At 41.3% G+C, this 21067-nt stretch overlaps 1 protein-coding gene across 8 annotated transcripts in view; it reads right to left on the bottom strand.

The window, feature by feature from the left end:
- Positions 1-21067, bottom strand: part of ULK4 (unc-51 like kinase 4) — a 589354-nt gene that overhangs the window by 243189 nt on the left and 325098 nt on the right. For 7 of the 8 annotated variants that reach the window (XM_002923807.4, XM_034662175.1, XM_034662178.1 and 4 more), the window contains one exon: positions 7430-7535. The exons of the other annotated variant lie outside the window; for it this stretch is intronic. In XM_002923807.4, coding sequence (XP_002923853.2) covers positions 7430-7535 — 106 coding nt within the window. The remainder of the gene's footprint in view (positions 1-7429; positions 7536-21067) is intronic. 8 annotated transcript variants of the gene reach the window in all.

Genomic DNA, 21067 nt, shown 5'->3' with positions numbered 1-21067 from the left:
ACATTATAATTAAATTGTCAAAAGTAAAAAACAAAGAAAGAATTTAAAGAACAGCAAGAGAAAAGAAGGAAGTTACATAAAAGGAAACCCCCACAAGACTAGTGGCTAATTTCTAAACAAAAATATTCAGGCAAGGACAGAATGGGATGGCATATTTAAAATACTGAAAGAGAGTAACTGTCAACCAAGAACTCTATACACCAAGAACTCTATACCCTACGAAACTGTCTTTCAGAAATGAAGGAGGAATAAAGACTTTCCTAAACAAACAAAAGGAGTTCATTGCCATTAGAACTGCCTACAAGAAATGCTAAAGGAAGTTCTTTGAGTGGAAGTAAAGAACACCAAATACCATCATAAAAATATAAAAAGATAGTGTAAATCTCACGGATAATAGTTTAAGTATATGGTCATAGTTAGATTCTACAATATGGTAATAGTGGTGAATAATTCACTTACAACTCTAGTTCATAAGTTTTTAAAAAACTAATGTATTAAAAATAATAACTACCATAATCCGTTATTAATTATACAGTATAAAAAATACATACACTGTAACAGCAATAACCCGAGAAAAGTAAAGTGTCAAGTTTAAAAATTCTACTGAAGCTGTTATCAGCTTAAAATAGGGTGTTACAAGTTTAAGATATCTTACATAAGTCTTATGGTCAAGGAAACAACCCATACTAATTACACAAATAACATGATAAAGAAGTCAAAAGCACAGGGATAACAAAAGACATCAAAACTCATAAAAAGCAGGATAAGAAACAAAGAACAATGAATCTATAAGACAATCAGAAACAATCAACAGAATGGCAACGTTAAGTCCCTACCTATCAATAATTACTTCAAACAGATTAAATTACCTAATTAAAGGACATAGAATGCCTGAACGGATTAAAAAAAATCCAACAATATGCTGGCTACCAGAGACCTCACTGAGAAGGGATAGAAAAGGACATTTTAATTAAATGGTAACCAAAAAAAGCAGAAGCAGCTATACTTAGACAAAATGAACTTTCAACTAAACATGACCAAAAGAGACAAAGAAGATCATTATAACGTGATGAAGATGTCAATACATGAAGATATAACAGTTATAAATAAGAGATGCTTAACTCTGGAAAACAAACTGAGGGTTGCTGGAGGGGTGAAGGGTGGGGGACGGGGTAATTGGGTGATGGGCATTAAGGAGGGCACTTGATGTTATGAGCACTGGGTGTTATATGCAACTGATAAATCCCTAAATTCAACCCCTGAAACTATAATACAGTATATTTTAACTGAACTGAACTTAAATAAAAATTTAAAAAACATATTGTGCCAAACATTGGCACTCCTAAATATAAAAAGCAAAAACTAACAGATATAAAAGGAGAAATAATAATGATATAATAATAGTTGGTGACTTAATACCCTACTCTCAACAATGAATAAATCATCCAGATAATCCCTAAGGAAACAGTAGATTTGAACCACACTAGAGACCAAATAGAACTAACAGACATACACAGAACACTGTACCCAACAACAGGAGAATACACATTCTTCTTGAATGCACACTGACCATGTTCTAAGATAGATCATGCATTAGGCCACAAAATAAGCCTTAGAAAATTTTAAAAGACTGAAATCATATCAAGTATCTTCTCTGATCACAATGCATGAAACTAAAAATCAGTAACAATAGAAGACTGGAAAATTCATAAATACATGGAAATTAAACACTCCCCTGAACAACCAATGGGTCAAAGAAGAACTACAGGTGAAATTAAAACAAAGNATCGGCCAGAGCAACCTTTTTCACGACACATCTCCAAAGGCAAGAGAAATAAAAGATAAAATGAACTTATGGGACTTTATCAGGATAAAGAGCTTCTGCACAGCCAAGGAAACAGTCAAAAAAACTAAGAGACAGCCCACGGAATGGGAGAATATATTTGCAAAGGACACCACAGATAAAGGACTGGTATCCAAGATCTACAAAGAACTTCTCAAACTCAATACACGAGAAACAAATAAACAAATCATAAAATGGGCAGAAGATATGAACAGACACTTTTCCAATGAAGACATACAAATGGCTAACAGACACATGAAAAAATGTTCAAAATCATTAGCCATCAGGGAAATTCAAATCAAAACCACACTGAGATACCACCTTACGCCAGTTAGAATGGCAAAGATAGACAAGGCAAGAAACAACAATTGTTGGAGAGGATGTGGAGAAAGGGGATCCCTCCTACATTGTTGGTGGGAATGCAAGTTGGTACAGCCACTCTGGAAAACAGTGTGGAGGTCCCTTAAAAAGTTAAAAATTGAACTACCCTATGACCCAGCCATTGCACTACTGGGTGTTTACCCCAAAGATACAGACGTAGTAAAGAGAAGGGCCATATGCACCCCAATGTTCATAGCAGCATTGTCCACAATAGCTAAATTGTGGAAGGAGCAGAGGTGCCCTTCAACAGACGAATGGATAAAGAAGCTGTGGTCCATATATACAATGGAATATTACTCAGCCATCAGAAAGAACGATTACCCAACATTTGCAGCAACATGGATGGGACTGGAGGAGATTATGCTAAGTGAAATAAGTCAAGCAGAGAAAGACAATTATCATATGGTTTCACTCATTTATGGAACATAAGAAATAGTAGGGAGATCGTTAGGAGAAGGAAGGGAAGAATGAAAGGGGGGTAAACAGAAGGGGGAATGAACCATGAGAGACTATGGACTCTGGGAAACAAACTGAGGGCTTCAGAGGGGAGGCGGGTGGGGGAATGGGATAGGCCGGTGATGGGTATCAAGGAGGGCACATATTGCATGGAGCACTGGGTGTTATACGCAAACAGTGAATCATAGAACACTACATCAAAAACTAAGGATGTACTGTATGGTGACTAATACAACATAATAAAAAAATTTTTTTAAAAAATTGAAAAAACAAAACAAAACCAAAGTTTGAGAAAAATGGAAATGGAAATATATCAGAATTTATGGGATGTAGTATAGGTAGTTCTAAGAGGGGAGTTCACAGTAATAACACTTACATTAAGAAGCAAGAAAGACCCCAAACACCTTAAGGAGCCAGAAAAAGACAAACCAACTAATAATGTAATGGCATTGTATGGTGACAGATGGTAGCTACGCTTACAATGAGCACAGCATAATGTATAGACTTGTCGAATCACTATGTTTTACACTGGAAACTCAACTACACTTCAATTAAAAAAAAAAAACTGAGTCCAAAGAAAATAAGAAAGATTAGAGCATAAATAAATGAAATAGAAAACAGAAAAACAGTGGAAAAGATTAACCAAACTAAGAGTTGGTTCTTTGGAAAAGATAAACAAAACTGACAAACCCTTAGTTAGATTAACCAAAAGAGAGAGAGGGAGGGTGGGAAAAAGTGAGTGAAGAGAGAAAGGACTTGAACCGACAAAATTATAAATGAAAAAGGAAGCATTATAATGGATACCACAGAAATTCAAAGGCTACTATGAACCAACAATACACCAACGAACTAGACAACTTAAAGAAAGGGAAAAATTCTTAGACATGTATAATTTACCAAGACTGACTCAGGAAAAAATAGAAAATCTGAACAGACTGATTACTAGTAAGGATAATGAATCAGTAAGCAAAAAGCTCCCAATGAAGTAAAGCCCAGGACCAGATGGTCTCACTGGTGAATTTTACCCAACATTTAAAGAAGAATACCAATTCTTCTCAAACTCTTCCAAAAAAGCAAAAGAGCAGGGAACACTCCTGAACTCATTTTATAAAGCCAGCATTTATCCTGTTACCAAAACCACAAAAGGACACTACTAAGAAAGAGAACTAAAGGCCAATATCCATCATGAATACAGCTGCAAAAATTATCAACAAAACACTAACAAACCAAAGTCAGCATCACATTAAAAAGGATCATTCACCATGACCAAGTGGGATTCAAGGATGGTTCAACATATGCAAAATCAATGTGATACATCACATTAATAGAATGAAAAGAAAGAATCATATGATCATCTTAATAGACACAGAAAAAGCATTTGACAAAATTCAACATCCATTCATGATAAAATCTAACAAATTAGGCATCTAAAGAACATATCAACATAATATAGGCCATATATGACAAGCCTACAGTTTAACATCATCCTCGATTGTGAAAGGTTGAAAGCTTTTCCTCTAAGATCAGGAAAAAGACAAGGGTGCCCATTCTCACCATTCCTGTTCAACATAGTACTAGAAGTCCTCGCTAGAACAATCAGCCAAGAAAAAGAAATAAAAGTCACTATAAAGCATGTAAAAGGAATTGCAAACAAAGAAGTAAAACTGTCTCTATTTATAGATGACATTATTTTATATAAAGAAACTCTAAAGACTCAACGAAAAAAACTGTTAGATCTAATCAGTAAATTCAATAAAGTTGCAGGATACAAAATTAACAAAAAATCAGTAGCATTTCTATATGCTAACAATGAATTTTCTGAAAAAGAAATCAATCCCAATTCCAATAGCATCAAAAGCAACAAAATGCTTAGGAATAAATTTAAGTAAAGAAGTGAAAGATCTCTACTCTGAAAAATACAAGATGTTAATGAAAGAAATTGAAGAAGAAAGGAAGAAATGGAAAGGTATCCTGTGTTCATGGACTGGAAGAATCAATAGCATTAAAATGTCAAAAATACCAAAAGCCATCTATATATTCAAAGCAATCCCTATGAAGAAGTCAATTACATTTTTATAAAAGTAGAAAAAACACTCCTAAAAAGCTTCTGGACCACAAAAGAAACCATCAAGAAAGTGAAAGACAACCTATGAAATGAGAAAAAAATATTTGCAACGCACGTATCTGTTAAGGGGCTAATATCCAAAATACATAAAGAAATCATACAACTCAAAGGCAAAAAAAAGTAACCCAATTAAAAAACGGGTAAAGGACTTGAATACACATTTCTCCAAAGAAGATACACAAAAGGCCAACAGGTAAGTGAAAAGATGTTCAACATCACTGGTCATTAGAAAAATGCAAATTAAAAGCACAATGAGATACTAACTTCTGCCTACTAGAAAGGCCACCATCAAAAAGACAAGGGCTAACAAATGCTGGCATGGATGAGAAAAAGGACCCTTGTATACTGTAGGTGAGAAAGTAAATTAGTGCAGCGAGTATGGAAAACAAGGTGGAGGATCCCACCCCCCCCAAAAAATAGAGCTATTATATGATCCAGCAATTCTACTTCTGGGAATAAATACATAGGACAAAAACACTAACTCAAAAAGATATCTGCATCTGCATGTTCATAGCAGCATTATTTTCAACAGCCAGACATGAAAACAACCTCAGTGTCTTATCAACCAATAAATGGATAAAGAAGTTACGGGGTGTGTGTGTGTGTGTGTGTGTATGCATGTATGTGGTTACTAGAGGTGGACGGTGCAGGGAGGAGGAATAGGAAAAAGGTGGTCAAAAGGTACAAGCCCTCAGCTGTAAAAAAAACAAAAAAACAAAAAAACAAGTACTAGAGATGTAACATACAACATGATGACTACAGCTAACACTGCTATATAATACACAGGAAAATCGTTAAGAGTAAATGCTAGGGGTTTTCATTATAAGGAAAGAAAATTGCCCATTTTTTTCTTTTCTTTTTATTCTATCTATAGAAGACGGGTATTAACTGAACTTACTGTGGTAATCATTTCACAATATATGCAAATCATACCAGCATGCCGTATGCCTTAAATTTATACAGCGATGTTATGTCAATTATTCCTCAAAACTGGAAAAAAATTTACAAAGATTTTGCTAGACTTATATTGTAAGAAGCACCACAGATTTGGACTAAAAAGAACAGGGATAATTCCTTTCAGAATGAAAAGAGGTTGTAGAGCCCCAGACGACTACAGATAGGAATCAGGCTTAGAATCTTACTCAGCTACAACGATAGGCCATCTTTATGGAAAAAAGAACAATGATCCAGAAGTTAGAGGCAAAAGCCACACACAGAAGCATTTGCAGGGAGACCTACTCTCAAAGCAAGGGATATTTTTTTTCCCTGTGGAACAAAGGGAAATCAGGAAATGTGTTTGCCAAGACTTCAACATTGTCATGTGTCAGTGACAGCTGTCCTTTTGGTTTTCCTTTTAAATGAGAGTTTCTATGAGGGTCCTTCGTTCTGAGTCTCCTCATTAGAGTCTAGAAATATGGCAGAGCAGATAACCTGTGTCCTTAGTTCACAGGTCTTCAAATTTGAGAGGACCAAAATTCAAGGAGCTGCACCTGACAAAAATGTACCCAAGGGGTCTCATGTATATCTAGACTTGATTTAGATGACAACATCCTGGTTGTGAAGCCTAGAAGAAGCCAAGCTGGGGAATGGATTTAAAAAAAAAAAAAAAAAAAACAACCATGGTATATCCAGACAAATGGAGTATTATTCAGTGCTGAAAAGAAGTGAGTTAACAATCATGAAAAGACACGGAAGAAGCAGAAATGCATATCACTAGGTGAAAGCCACCAATCTTAAAAAGCTACATACTGTCAGATTCCAAATCATGACATTCTGGAAAAGACAAAACTATAGAGACAATAAAAAGACAATTAAAAGGGAAGGTTATAAATGGGGGCAGGGGTTGTATGGGAAATCTCTGTACCTCCCTCTCCATGTGGTTTTAAATCGAAAACTGGTCTAAAAAAATAAAGTCTTTAAAAATGTTTTTAATTTTAATGGTATAGGCATGCATAAGCTGTAACATAAAGTCACCCTCAACTCATCCAATCTCAGCTTCCAAGACACTTTGGACTAACTACGTTTTCTTTCTTTCTCTTTCTTTCTTTCTTTCTTTCTTTCTTTCTTTCTTTCTTTCTTTCTTTCTTCTTTCATTCATTCATTCATTCATTCATTCATTCATTCATTCATTCATTCATTTGACAGAGAGAGACAGCCAGCAAGAGAGGGAACACAAGCAGGGGGAGTGGGAGAGGAAGAAGCTGGTTCCTAGCAGAGGAGCCTGATGTGGGGCTCGATTCCAGAATGCCGGGATCAGGCCCTGAGCCGAAGGCAGATGCTTAACGACTGTGCCATCCAGGCACCCCTAAATACGTTTTCATTCTGATTGACAGCAATAAGTCTAACTAGCATGCTTACATTTGTACTTGGTTTATCATCTCTAACAGTGCCTAGAGGAGGAAGGAAACTTTGAACCCTAAAGGAAATGAATGAACTTAGAGAAACTACCACAATCTAACCACGTTTCCTATTTTTCCTGATGTTATTATTATTTATAGATTCTTAAATATCTATTTTGATTCATCCACTTTGAATAGCACTTCTTGATTCCCTGCTACGTATGATGAGGAAAATAACAAATAGGCAGAAATCAAGACTCAAAATGAATTCTAAGAAGCATTTACCTTGTTCATAAAGTAGCTTCATGTTTGAATCTTTGCAGGCAACCAGATTGTTGAGTAATGCAATCACACTTTGCATGGTGTTACCCAGAACGTTCTCCTGATGTTCCTGCAATAGATCACAATTTCCATCGTAACTGTACTGAATTGCAATTACATCATGATAGAGACAAATGATCAAACGACCTCTGTCCCTTCATTCTTCGCACAAGGTTAAATGATTACATTTCTGCGCTTTAATGAAGCAGACCCTTCTGCGTGAAGGCATCCCCATCAGTGCGCTAAGTCAGCCGGGGGGGCAGCATGAATCGTTCAGGGCATCCGCGCTGCTGCATGCAGTCCCCTACCCATCCGCTGAGTGACAACCACACAGCCCTCTGGGCTTTAGATGGGCGACAGGGGAGTCAGAGTGACTAGAAATCAACTATGTGGAGCTTAGGAGACCACACCTGAAACTGACCAAGGTCACAAAATAAAGCTACCAGGTCTCAGAGTGACAACTTGCAGCAGAGTGACCAGGAGACCCTTGATGGACACGTGGTTTCCAAAGCTTACAAAAACACCAACGCTGCATGTGGCCCTGCAGCTGCTCTGTCCCCAGATGTGTGCCTCCCAGCAACGCCAGCGACTTGCTGTTCTGAGTCTTACCATCTAGGTCTTCGCTTGATCTGAGACAAGACGTTTGCTTTCCAAATACCAATGCCTAAAAATTTCTACCTTTCTTTAGAAACATACACTTAAGAGTAGATGTTCATGTTTGAATGTTCCACTGACACTGGTTTAAGAAGATGAATAAGGAGGTGATGGTCTGCCACCAATTTCATCTAATTATTCATACAGTTGGTTGGAAGGAAAGGGTGATTAATAAGCACAAGATGAAACAACATGTTATTCATGATAAAGTAACTAACGACACATAGGAGAACTATTCTAGTCAAGAAAAGAGAAGCTAATAAATCTTATGGTTTGTCTTTCTTTCTTTCTTTCTTTTTTTCTTTTCTTTTCTTTTCTTTTTTCTTTCATTTTTTGTTGCATTCTATAAAATAACACATTCCGCTCCTTGTTCAAAGACCAGCCTGTCAGCAAATGTAGGACAGTTTCACTGGAGATAAATCCATTGTTCCTTCAATATACACATTTCTTATGATTAAATGGACCTTTTCTATGATGCTTTTAGTAATATTTCTGCCTCCCTGTGAAGCCAATACCCCTTCAGTTTTCCCTTGTACTGACGGGGTGAGTGCCACTTGCTGATACAGGCATTTCCCTTAGTACAAAGGCCAACTATCCAATCCCCATTACCCCTGAACACTACGAACCCAGGACTGTCCCCTGGCCAACCAGGTTCTCAGATTCCTGCCCTGAAGGTTCCACAGTCCCTACAAAATGAAGGCCTCTGCCAGCCCCACAACTCAGTCTGCAGAGGGGCATAAAACCAAGGCACATTCTGATCATTAAAAGCCTCGGCCAACCATACTACTAGGGGTCTCCAGGATAAAATATTTGATGAGGGAATAAAAGAGACCAATAATCCTATAACCAGACTGGTTCCTTTTCTTTTCTAGCCATTTGTTTTTTAGTTTCTTTGTTGTTGGATTTCAAGCCATTCACACACTATGACCTTGGTTTAATATAAAGTGAGGACTTTGTAAAAATTACAGTAGAGAATTCTACTTGTGCACTGTTCTCTCTTTTAGATATAGATATATACATATGTAGATTGTAGGCATATTATATGTATATATATATACACATACACACGCATATATATATATGCTTCCTACATAGTGCTGGGGAGGAAGAGCATGGAACAGTCCTTGCTCCTGCTCAAGATGATGCTATGCTTCTCTCTGGGGGAATTGAGACAGCTACTGCTATGGCAGTCATCATTTCCCCCAGAAAGAATGAAATACATACACAGTTGAGAAGGTATAAAAATGAGTTAAACACACTTCCATTAACTTCTATCAAATTGAGTTATTTCATTTCTCTTAGCAACTTTAATAAGATTTGCTCTTGCTGTTCACAATCATATTAGCCTACAGGGGATAAATGATGCATTGAAAAACACCACAGTTATTTAAAATCAGAGTAGAGGACTATATGAAGGGTGAAAACAGGGGAGTAAATATGTGGGGCCAGAGTTGTTCTCAGGCACTCTGCAAGCCTGATGTAAAGGTAAAAGGGAAACTCAAGTTTGGTTCAAAGACTACAAGCCAGAGTCATAGGGGAGGGACGATTCAGATTAAAGAATGGATCCCCATTAGATGTTCCTCCAGGGCAGCCCCTCTCCCCAGAAAGCTATGACTGAGTCCAGGGTAAAAAGATTCTAACATAAGGCTAGGTAAAGTCCTGATGTCTTTTTTTTTTTTTTAATCCTCATGGCTCATGAATAAAAGCAGGGAGTCCACACCATTGGTGCCTCAACACACGCAAGTAAAGCCGCGTAAGGAGAGAAAGCAGCAGCTGATGACTTCCGACAGAGTCTCTGGTACAGGGTCGGGGGCCCAGGCACCAGCAGCCTCCGTGGTGATCTTGGCCCGCGGTGGTAGAATGGCCACGTGGGCCTTCGGGGGGACAAGGCAGAGCTGACAGCTTGCTAATGGGGCACTGTGTGCCACGGCCTATATCCCAGGCATGTAACCTATGTCACCACCTCATTTCATCCTCACAGAAACACTGAAGTGGCTACAGGTCTCCCCTTTCTACAGACCCACTGGACACTGAGGTTAGCGACGTGAAGCGTCACTTGCCAGGAATCACCAATGGTGAAGCGAGGACTGGGTCCGCGGGATGGGGGAAGCACGCACCTAATCACCACGCAGCAGCGCCTGGTCACTCACGGTGACAGGGCACAAGAGAAGAGAAATGGGTATCAGAGCCACCAGCTCATCGGCACTTCCCGGGTTAACCCATACCACCTGAGGACTCATGGGATGTGGTGGGAGGAATCTAAAGAGCCCAGAAAGGGCGGTAGGGGGGAAGAAGCAGAGAAACCCTGAATTGGGGCTGCTATGGTAGCACTGCCCTCCCTGTGCCACCATCACTGGCATCCCCTAGCTTCATAAGAGCCCCCCGTAGATATCACAGTGCTGTAAGACATAGAAGCCGGGAAGCAAGATGGAGGTGCTAGGCAACGACGGGAAGAAAAGAATAGGTGTGTTACTCCAAAGACTGGAAATACATACCTTGAGCCCCCAACACAGCCCCATTACTCAGATACTCAGCATGAGCCTCGGCAGATGGCTAAGACAGGCAGCCGAGCTCATCAGAGAAGGCATCGCTCGCTGACCGCGCACAAAGCCACAGAAGGCAATCCCACTGCATTTTAAGATTATGACGAAAATACTTAACTCCTTTATCTATAACCCATCAATAAGCACAGCTGACCTAATTTGTGTGCCTAATGCCGTAGTGTATGGACATTTAATAAACAGAGCACTTGAGAATTCTCATAAAACATAGCATTTGCCAGTAGAGATAATTAGAATTGAAGCAGCAAAATTCTAGTGTTTGGCAACACAGATGAAACAACTTCATTAAAATGTACAGCTTCAGCAAATGAAAGGCAGAGGAGCACTGGACCCTGAAGAATCAGCCTTCTCAAAACTAATTGCTTCACTGCTTAAAGAGGACAGCTCTGAACTACCAAGGGCACGGCAAGGAAACAGTACTGAAAAATGATCAGCCTTCCCAGGGCGGTTTCACTGTAAACAAAGCATTATACTTTCTTCTAATATCTGAGGATGGAAATGGTACTAGAAGACGTCAGATGGCCAGACTCAAAAGTTTGGCAGGGCTCTCAACAGTCAAGGCAGGAAACACCTTTAGCAATCGAAAGTAACAATGAGCCATGGCCACTCTCTTTTGCCCTCGGTGTGGGGTCAGAATTCCAAAGAGGGCAAATTAAAAGACAACCACCAGTCCCTAGGGAGGTTGGAAACCAAGGGGAGGCAGAAAAGCAGCAGCACACCCCAGTGTTGCGAATGTGAAACCTACAATCTCTTGGAGATAAACACTGGTCACGTCCTAGTCAACACACAGTGAGATCACATTTCAGGGGAAAAACTCTGCACGTTGCGCTGCAGGATGCTAGTCTCCTGCGCACGTGCTGGGACACAGTACAAAGGTGACAGAGACAGAGTGGGTGTCCGCTCACTTTCCTTTTTATACCTTCTCCCATACAGCTAGATTCCTAGACATCTGGAGCCCACAGAAGACTCTTCAGAGCATTCGGATGAAATAAATGTATCGGAGCGGAAGAGGACACTTTTTCGTATTACTGATTTTTCACAAGGCCCTACCACACACAGCTCCAACTCAATGGGATCTAAACTGAACGCATCCTGTCCTTTCCCCTCACACATCATCCTTTGGCTTCCTGTCTCAATGAAGGGCTCTACCGTCTGTCCACCACGCAGCCATAAATCCTGGAATCACCTGGGGCCGCTGCTTCTCTCCCACCTCCCATATTCCATCCTCGATAAATTCCCCTTGATTCTCCCCGGGCCCTCTCTTGAAGCTCTCCTCTGCCAAAGATAAGGTGGGGATAGTTTGTCCCCTGTCTCCACTGCTAACCAGGCTCCACCTTCTTGAGTGGCAAGACTCATCCCTATTTCTAGGGCTTAAATCTGGGGCCTACAGGCCCAGGGAGTATATTGGAGTCCACTGTAGGCCCAAGGTGGAGGGCCATTGCTTCCCACCAGCCGTTTGTTCAGAGCCCCAGGGGAATTCAAAGGCCTGAAGGGAGGGAGGGCACAAGAACCAGGGGATGGCAGAAGCAAGGGCATTGTAGCTCCGGTGCTCTCAATCCCAGAGAAGTATCATGTTATGATTTGGGAAATAGTCTCACAATTTATTGAACCAAGTTCTGACTCTGTGGGTAAGGAAAAGGGAAAGGAACAAGGTGAAGGGGCACAAATTTAAAATTAATCTCCACTCATTTACCTCATAAATATATATATAGGATTTCCTGGGAAGCAAGGCTAGGATTTGGGCATCCAAAGCTGGAATGTTTGGGGTGTGATGAAGTTGGGGCTGGGGTAACTACCACTGGGCATTTGCTCTGCCACTTGCGAAACAGTCAAACAGCTCCTCTGCCCTGTGGTCAGGACTGCTGGGGCTTAGCAGCCTCTGAGGAGGCTGAGGGAGAACCTCGAGCACACTCTTCCATCTGTAGCCAAAGATGTAGGACACTCTCACCCTAAAAGCCTGGAGGTATAGAATTAAGTCACTTCCTTGATTTGGGTCATCATCTTTCTGATTAATGACATGAGAGAAAAGAATTTACATTTTTTAATTTGACTGACAGAGAGTATCGAGGCCCTCTAGCAGCAGCAAATGCAAGTTCTTATTAGCAATACATTCCAGCTGGCACAGAAGGGAGGCTCTGGACCAAATGGTACTATTTGCCAATCAGGATGTTGTGCTCAGCCTGAAAATTCCAGTCCTCGCTCAACACCAGTGGCGGACTGCTGTAGATGCCCTTCTGGCAGGTTAACTATGTCCCTTGGCTTGCTCAGCCTTCCTGCCCTTTCACATTATTTAAGCTTCTAGCAGGAAACTTCCATCCTCCTGGCTCCCGGTAGGGCCCTACTCCTCAAGGAAGGCACGCTGGGTCAGAGCCAATGCTACTCAGGCAGGAGAGCCCTGGCAATGGAGAGAGATGGAGGGAAGCAGCCAGGACCAGTGTCCCCAGGGATAGACTGCACCCCTTTCATATGTCTGCCTGGGGTGTTGACAGGCCAAACTGCCCCACAACACCCTAATCAAGCTAAACACGGGCTCCAAGTATGGGGGACAAATGAGAGAATACAGGTGTGCATCCAGACACAAAACTCTTTCCGCCTTCCTGTCACATCCCTGCCACTGTCCAAAATAATAGATAATAATAAAATGTTACAAAAATAAAGCCTCTGCAAACTAATATTCACTCTAAAAAATTCAGGCCAGATGCTGTTTGCTGAAGCTGGTTGGGGGGGGGGGGTGTGAGGAAGGCTGTCCTTCTTGTTGGACAGCACCGCCATCAGCTTCCTGTGCCTGACCTCAACACAGCACCTACTGTATACAGTAACCCGTGGTTCATCCAGTCCTCATCTGACGTTGAGCCCCTGGAGGGCAGAACTGGGACTTTCAATCATGTCCTCAGTGCTAGGTGCAGTGCCTGGTACGCAGAAGCCTCTGGTAGATTAACAAAAAAAAACAAACTTGCTCAAAGCTGCTTGGGTGAATACAGCTGGGGAAGGGATAGATAGCTCATGGGATTCTCCTTCAAGGAATTACCTTGTCACTAACTAGAAATTGCCTTCAATTAAATAATTGACAAATACTTATTGAGCAATAGAAATAGTCTTTCTCAAAAAGTTTCATAGGTATATACTTACTTTTGAATATTTGCAATAAAGGATCAATTCAGACCTTTTTACTTTAAATAAAATACATAAAATCTATCCCATGTGAAATAGTTGTCAAGGACTCATGAAACACTTGCATCAGCATGTAAAATATACACTCCAAAAATCCTGAAAGATGCTGACACAATTTTTTTAGAGATTTTTTATTGAGAGAGAGAACACACACGCACATGTGTGCATGCACAAGTGTGGGGGAGGGGCAGAGAGAGACGGAGAAGCAGACTCCCCGTGGAGCACGGCACCCAATATGGGGCTAGATCCCAGGACCTTGAGATCGTGACCCGAGCCGAAGGCAGATGCCTATCCCACTGAGCCACCCAGGTGCCCTGATGCTGACATAATTTTAATGGCACTCTCGGTTAAAAATGACTGCTCACAAATATAAAGTGTCCCATTTTGAAGAAAGAAAATATTACATATGGTGAATGATAAGATCAATACATTCCATTATCACAAGACAGTTTTCAATTACAGCTGTCTTCTACTATGGGAGTTTGCAAAGTGCCCACGCTGGGAGTTTACCAAGTGTTGGTACTCAAGGTTTCTTTCTCAAAGCAGTGCTAGCAAAGTCTGCAGGAGAAAGATTGTACTGATTGGCAAGTTTATCTGGACCTAGGTTTTCAGAGAGCGTAAAGAGATAGTGTGGTAAGCAGAAAGGAAACCAGGCTGAGGAAAGTAAGAGCTCCTTGGCCTCCCCCAAACCAGCAGGCTAAGCTGGAGAAAAGCAAGGGTCATACTACCAGATTTCAGGAGAATCTTAGAGAACTTTCTAGTTCAATCTTTGAATTTTAAAGATAAAGAAACTGAGGTCCCAGAAGAGACTATAAAGGAGCTGGCCAGGACTTCAACTCAGAAGTGCCTCTTCCTTCCCCACAACCTCACTTTGTCCTCACAGTTCTAAAAATCACATTTGGGAATGTAGAGTCAAGTAGGCCACTTTAAAAACTGATTTTTCTTTTTCTTTTCCTTTTTTAGCAAACATTATAGGCACTGCTCCCTGGAGCTACAGATTCAATTGCCTTAGGTGGGCTACTCCTAAGGACACAGGAATACCTCAACATAATACCTACTGACCCCCACACCCCAAAAGCACATACTGTCTGGATCCCATTGGATCTTTGCTAGTTTTTGTTGCACCGGGCTGTCTCTAAAGTGGCAATGACAGCCTAGCCATCTCACCGTCTGAGTTGACATTTTAAAGAAGGAGGACCTTTCTCCAATAAATTATTCTGAGCAGGTAACAAATCAGACATCAGGGGAGAGCTGCAAATACATACACTGGATATTTACAAACCTGCAGCATAAGGCAGCCCGGAGCTTCGTCACTCACCCTGGAATTTGGTGCACTTGGTATTTTATGCATGATCACACTTCTGTTCTCAATCTCCATAACTAAGGGCAATCAGCTTTCCTTTTCCTAGACTACTTAGATAATAACAGTTATATTTGTATAATCACTTCGGAACATTCAATATGCTCATTTTTGGTTACACAATGATAGAAACTATACCATCTTGGAGAATAAATTGGTTGTAACAGGATAAAAGCATCTGAGGAATTTTTCATCTCCTAGATAATAATTTTAAAAATGCCAGCAAGGACCCAAAATATTAATTGGAATTTGAAGATACTCTAATATAAGCATAAACTGGGTACAAGCATAAAAGTATTAATGTGGATCATGCTGGATGACCATGGTCAGGGTAAAGGGTCTTGTGTTGGGAAAAGGTTTGGGAGAAGAGATCAAGAATCTCACAGACCCTGAGCAGAGAGCAGGGCGTGTGCTGGGAATACAAGAAAAATAAGGAGATTCCGGAGGAGTCAGGAGATGGGCCAACTTGACCAAGGAAGAATGTGACCATATATTGGCCAGTTCCATTTCTGAAACCTAGAAAGGGACCATTGAGAGCTTAAATAAATTTCTTAGACCAAGCCAGGCTGGGCATCTCCTAAGGACCTTGAGATATGAGCTGAAACCTGACCCCCCTCTTCAATATCTATTCTGGGACAAATCCCTATGGGGGTCTTGGCTGTATGCTGGACAACCAAGACTCATCTACCAGGTGCCCATTTGCTCACATGCACTGCTTCTGGATCAAAGCCACTGTCCCACCAGTCCCTGGGAAGTCCCCAAAGCTTAGAAATGAGGGAGTAGGGAGGAAGGGAAAGGGAAGGGTATGGGATTTTCATATTCTTAATTCTTGTATCCCCAGTAAATGAGCTTCGGCTTTAAGAAATTACATATCAAGATGGCTTCATTAAGTTTTCTTTAAGCAGGTCAAAGAGAAAACCAAAAATCAGAATGAGTGCTAAGAAGGAAGGGACAAAGGATAGAAGGGAGAGAGACTAGAGACAATGGGAAGGAAAAAAAGAGGGACTACTAGATTTCCTTAAGAAAGAAAAATAAGCCCAGAAAGGATAAGCTCAGGGTCAAAACAAAACTCTCTACATCGCAGCTGGTCACCTCAATTAGGAACTAAAAGTCAGTCAAATGACCTAGTATGTGTCCATCCACTGGGTGCCTCCAAATAAATACTGATCAGCATTTCAATGGGACGTGCACAGAGGCAACAGCTCAGTTCCCTGCCCATTAGCACTGCCTAGTGTCAGCCCCCAGGTGACCCAGGCCATCCTCAACAGACAGGGAGCAGAGGAGCAAATGATTCTGTTTAACACCAAGCACTTCAAGCTCTTTCTCAATTCATGGAACACATGTATTGGGATTGTTTTCTTGCTGCCAGACTCTCACCTGGCCACTCCCAAGCCCCCCCCCCCACAATGAATATACGGAATAACAGTGTCACAGCCTCTTCTGTGTGTGAATTTTGATGAGCTGCAAATGAAAAGATGTGCGTCCCCTTGGGCAGACTGGCTGACATGGGATCCCCCCTTCTGATGGCTTCCAAGACAATGGATGGGCATGGGTGAATGCTGTGGGGTCTCTTTGTGTGGGGTGCACGGAAAAGGGGCGCTGATCTTCATGAGAGCTTCCTTGAGCTGTCTCTGAGCTTATACGACTTGCATACACCATTCACGGAGGACTGGAGTCCATTTGTCACCAATCTTATGGACTAACCTTAGAATCTCATCTCTCTGGGCACAAGTAGCACGTTAAACACCAAACCAAACACACACGTGCACACACATACAAACCTGTCTTGGAAGCTGTTAAGGAAAGCCATCAAAAAGACATGACTGCCAGTCGACCCAGGGCACTCGAAGGCTCCCATCCCCTCCCGGTCCTTGGAATGTGGGTTCTGCTGGCCTTTCCTGCTCCCAGAGGCTGCTCCAACAACACAGCCTTGAGACAGTGATGTGGTATGGTATATACGACTGAACCCAGTTAAGGCCTCTATAAATAAACTTTTAACATTTGGCAGGTGGTGCAGAAACCCACTATCTTGCTGCTGCCCAAGACAAGCCTTCTGCATAAGTTCTCTTTGTTTATTAAACCTACCACCTACCAACCTGGAGTGGCCTGCCTGTTTCTTCCATCTCTCCCTGCCCTGCCAGTACCAGGGTTGGTTTCAGATTTCACCCAGGAAGCTCCCTAGAGGGTTGGGAACCAAAAGCAGCAGGAGAATCAATATAGTTTCAATTCTGAAACATTTCACATCACTGTGCTCTGAATAATGTAGGCTCTGCTCCATCAGAATGACTCCAACAGCAATGACTTTGAGCCACAGCATCCAAGTCATCGTCCCTAGACCCATCAAAGGCGGGGCAAGAAGCAAAACCTCAGACAGCTGGAAACTCCGTCTGAAACCATAAGGAGGACAGGGAGCCCTTCCCTGCCAGCAACAGAGGGACACAGAGCACCCAACTCCTCATTTTGCACCAGCTGCCACATCCAGGGGCAGGGTTGGGAACTCCACTGGAAATAGGCAGAAGGGAAAGCCCTGCCCCTGACACATGCAGACACAGGCAACCAGTGAGAAGTGACCTGCTGGAGTTTCAGGCTAACCTCCCAGGTCCTCTCCTGCTTTAACATCCTTCCATGCCAAACCCAAGGAGGTGGGGCTCATGCACATCTTCTGTCTCAAATTCTTAGAGTTTTTGCTGTTGTTGTTTTTTACTGAACTCAGCTAAAAGTCAAGGCATCTACTTATGTTATAATGGACATAAATGGGTTTTCTGCCTAACGTTAGCCCTAGTAAGCAATTACACGTAGATTAATGTAACTATAGATAAGCCAGCATCAATCACCTTTCATTCAATACAACTTATGTAAATCCTCTCTTTCCATTTTATTTTTTACTTTTTTAAAGATTTTATTCATTTTTTTGAGAGAGAAAGAGAGCATGCACAAGCAGGGGGAGGGGCAGAGAGATAAGCAGACTCCCCACAAGTGGGGAGCCCGATGCGGGGCTCAATCCCAGGACCCTGAGATCAGGACCTGAGCTGAAATCAAGAATTGGCCACTTAACTGACTGAACCACCCAGGCGCCCCCTCTCTTTCCACTTTAACCTCCTCTAACCTAAACCCTAACCTCCTTTGTCTCTCTAGAGCACGTTTTCAATTTCAATCAAACCTGTGTCTCCTGGATTGCAATCCATAAGACTCCCAATAAAAGCATATATTTTATTTTGCAACATGCAAGTTTTGTTTTTAACACTTCTCAAATGGATATTTGAAAGAGAGATTAAATAATATCAAATTACATTAAATTCTTATGCTTTCCTATAGTCAAACAGAACAGTTCTGCACAGTCTCAAATATTTACTTGTGGACTGTGGCAAAGATCACTCAAGTGTAAGTTTTAGCACAAGACAGGTATCCCCTATCCCCATCTTTCGAACGTGCACCTGATCAACCTAACAATAAAAGGTTGTTGAGCGAAAAAATGTCCTCAGAATCCTGCCTTTCTTCAGCCCCTAAAAGAACCCTAATTACCACATGCCCCCTGAGTTACCATGAAGCCCAACTTCATCACATAAATATTGGGAGAAGGGGGTGGAAGGATAGTCTTATGAATTAATATCCTCTTAATCACAGGATTTTATAACATAGAAAACAGAACTGACTCAAAATGAATGTAAGTTCCCATATTTAAAAAAAAAAGTTTTAATGCGAATTTGCATACATTTTAAAACACAAACACACACACACACACACACACACACACACAGACCTGAAAACCTTTACAAATATGTGAACAATGTGATTATTCATTATTTTGAGTAGTCTGCCCAGTTGATATTATAGAAAATAGTGTAAACTAGTTTGAAGGTAAAAAATGCATGATCTCCTCTGCACACGATTGAATGTCATTCCTTCAACAATCTACACTAAAGCAGCCCATGCCAGGCCCACCCTAGATCCTGATGACACACTGCAAAGCTGCACCAGACACCTGCCCTTGGGGATATTCCCATCCAGTGCGAGGGCAGGGAGACAGAGTGGGGTGGGGGGAATACAGTATGCTGATCGTACTTATGCACACTAGGGACCCTGGTGAGCTGAGACCAGGAAAGGTTATAGGCAGGAGATGGGAATGGAGCTGAGTGGGAAGAGCCAGGCTTGGAAAGGTCTAGAACTTGAGGGAGGACACAAACCATAGTACTTGGGAACTTGAGGTTGGCAGAAATGGGACATTACGAAGGCACACTGAGGTTGATAACTCTGAACACGTGGCTAAGACTTTTAGAATCCATACTAAATCTTGGCTAATAGTAAGTGCCTAGGATAGTCATTTCTTTTGGATTCAGTGGAGTTAAAAACAAAGTAGATATACTTCAATTTAAAAAAAAAACAACTAAAAACTAGAAATACACTGTTGCTGTAACTCACAGATAAAAATCAGTTACATCGCCCCTGCACAGAGTGGGCAGGAGTGGCTCTTTCATTTAATAAAAACTTGTTTGGTATTTTTAATTTCTAGTATTAGTACAATGAGTAAATTTCTATTCAGGGGAAAATTTGTTGATGTTTCTTTGTATATGCTATGGTACATTTCATGAATTCTCTGCATTTGAAAACGGTTATTCTCTATAGGGTTCAGAATTTGGCATATATCCATAAGATATATCATGTATGTATGAGATATACCTTACTAATTTTTTTTCCTTAATCTGTCTTAAATTGAAGGAAGTGAGTATAGTATCCCACTATTAGTGTGTTTCTGTGTATTTCTCCTTCTCCTGGTTTGAGAGTTGTATTACTGGGTGCAGACATGTCAATAATTATTATATTCTTATTTTGCTTTATGGTCTGTATTTGAAATTTGTTTCATAAGTTCATTCTTTATCGTGTTTTTGTGTTCTTCAATCCTCGATACAGAATTAGAATAGAAAATAGGGGGGCGCCTGGGTGGCACAGCAGTTAGGCATCTGCCTTCCGCGCAGGGCGTGATTCTGGCGTTGTGGGATCGAGCCCCACATCAGGCTCCTCCGCTGTGAGCCTGCTTCTTCCTCTCCCACTCCCCCTGCTTATGTTCCCTCTCTCGCTGGCTGTCTCTGTCAAATAAATAAAATCTTTAAAAAAAAAAAAGAAAATAGATGTGGGTTCCTTTCTGGTCCTTGCATGACGTTCTCCCAGCATCTTCTCCCACAGTTATCATTCCTGCTGAATGTGAATTTTCCCCCCTAAATCCTCTAATTCTTGATAGAAGTGATCAAGATTTGCCCAGAGAGCCCTCTAATTCGCAAATTGTGATTCCAGTTACACTTCATAGCTTTTTCGTCATTACACTTTTTGGAAGTAAATGTGCTTTGGAAAGAATATTTAAAACCCCACCCGTATATTCTGACAGGTGGTTCTGTTCTTTGCAGAGCCCAGAATTGAAGAGCCACTCCCGTTGTCCTTCGCTGTGTAACGTGTTTGCATGCTCCTAGCCCAAGTGCGTGATTGCTTACAATTCGTCACTATGTGCTCTAGAGCTCACATCTAGGTGGCTATGCAGGAGCATCCTTCTAGAAGCAAACACTCAGGCAATTCTGGCCAATAGGAGCAAAGCACTCCAAACATGATAAAAGTCCATCAAAGAGCAGGGGGAGGAGGATGAGCTTGAGGATTATGGTCTGAGGAGGTGAAGTGACCCCCCAGCCCATGAAGTGGGGATGACTGTAGCTCCCTTTCAAGGTTGGTATGGAAGCCAAGGCTGGTTGAAGATGGTCCCTCTAGCAGGTGATACATTGTTGTTGAACGAGACCCTAATTATAGTGTAATGCTTTCCTCACAGATCTAAATATGAAATATTAGACACAGTATCCATCTCTCTGAATGGTT

Source organism: Ailuropoda melanoleuca, chromosome 6 (assembly GCF_002007445.2).
Source record: "Ailuropoda melanoleuca isolate Jingjing chromosome 6, ASM200744v2, whole genome shotgun sequence".
Lineage (NCBI taxonomy): Eukaryota > Metazoa > Chordata > Mammalia > Carnivora > Ursidae > Ailuropoda > Ailuropoda melanoleuca.
Note: the sequence above shows the minus strand (reverse complement) of the source record. Positions and strands in the feature narration are given on the sequence as shown.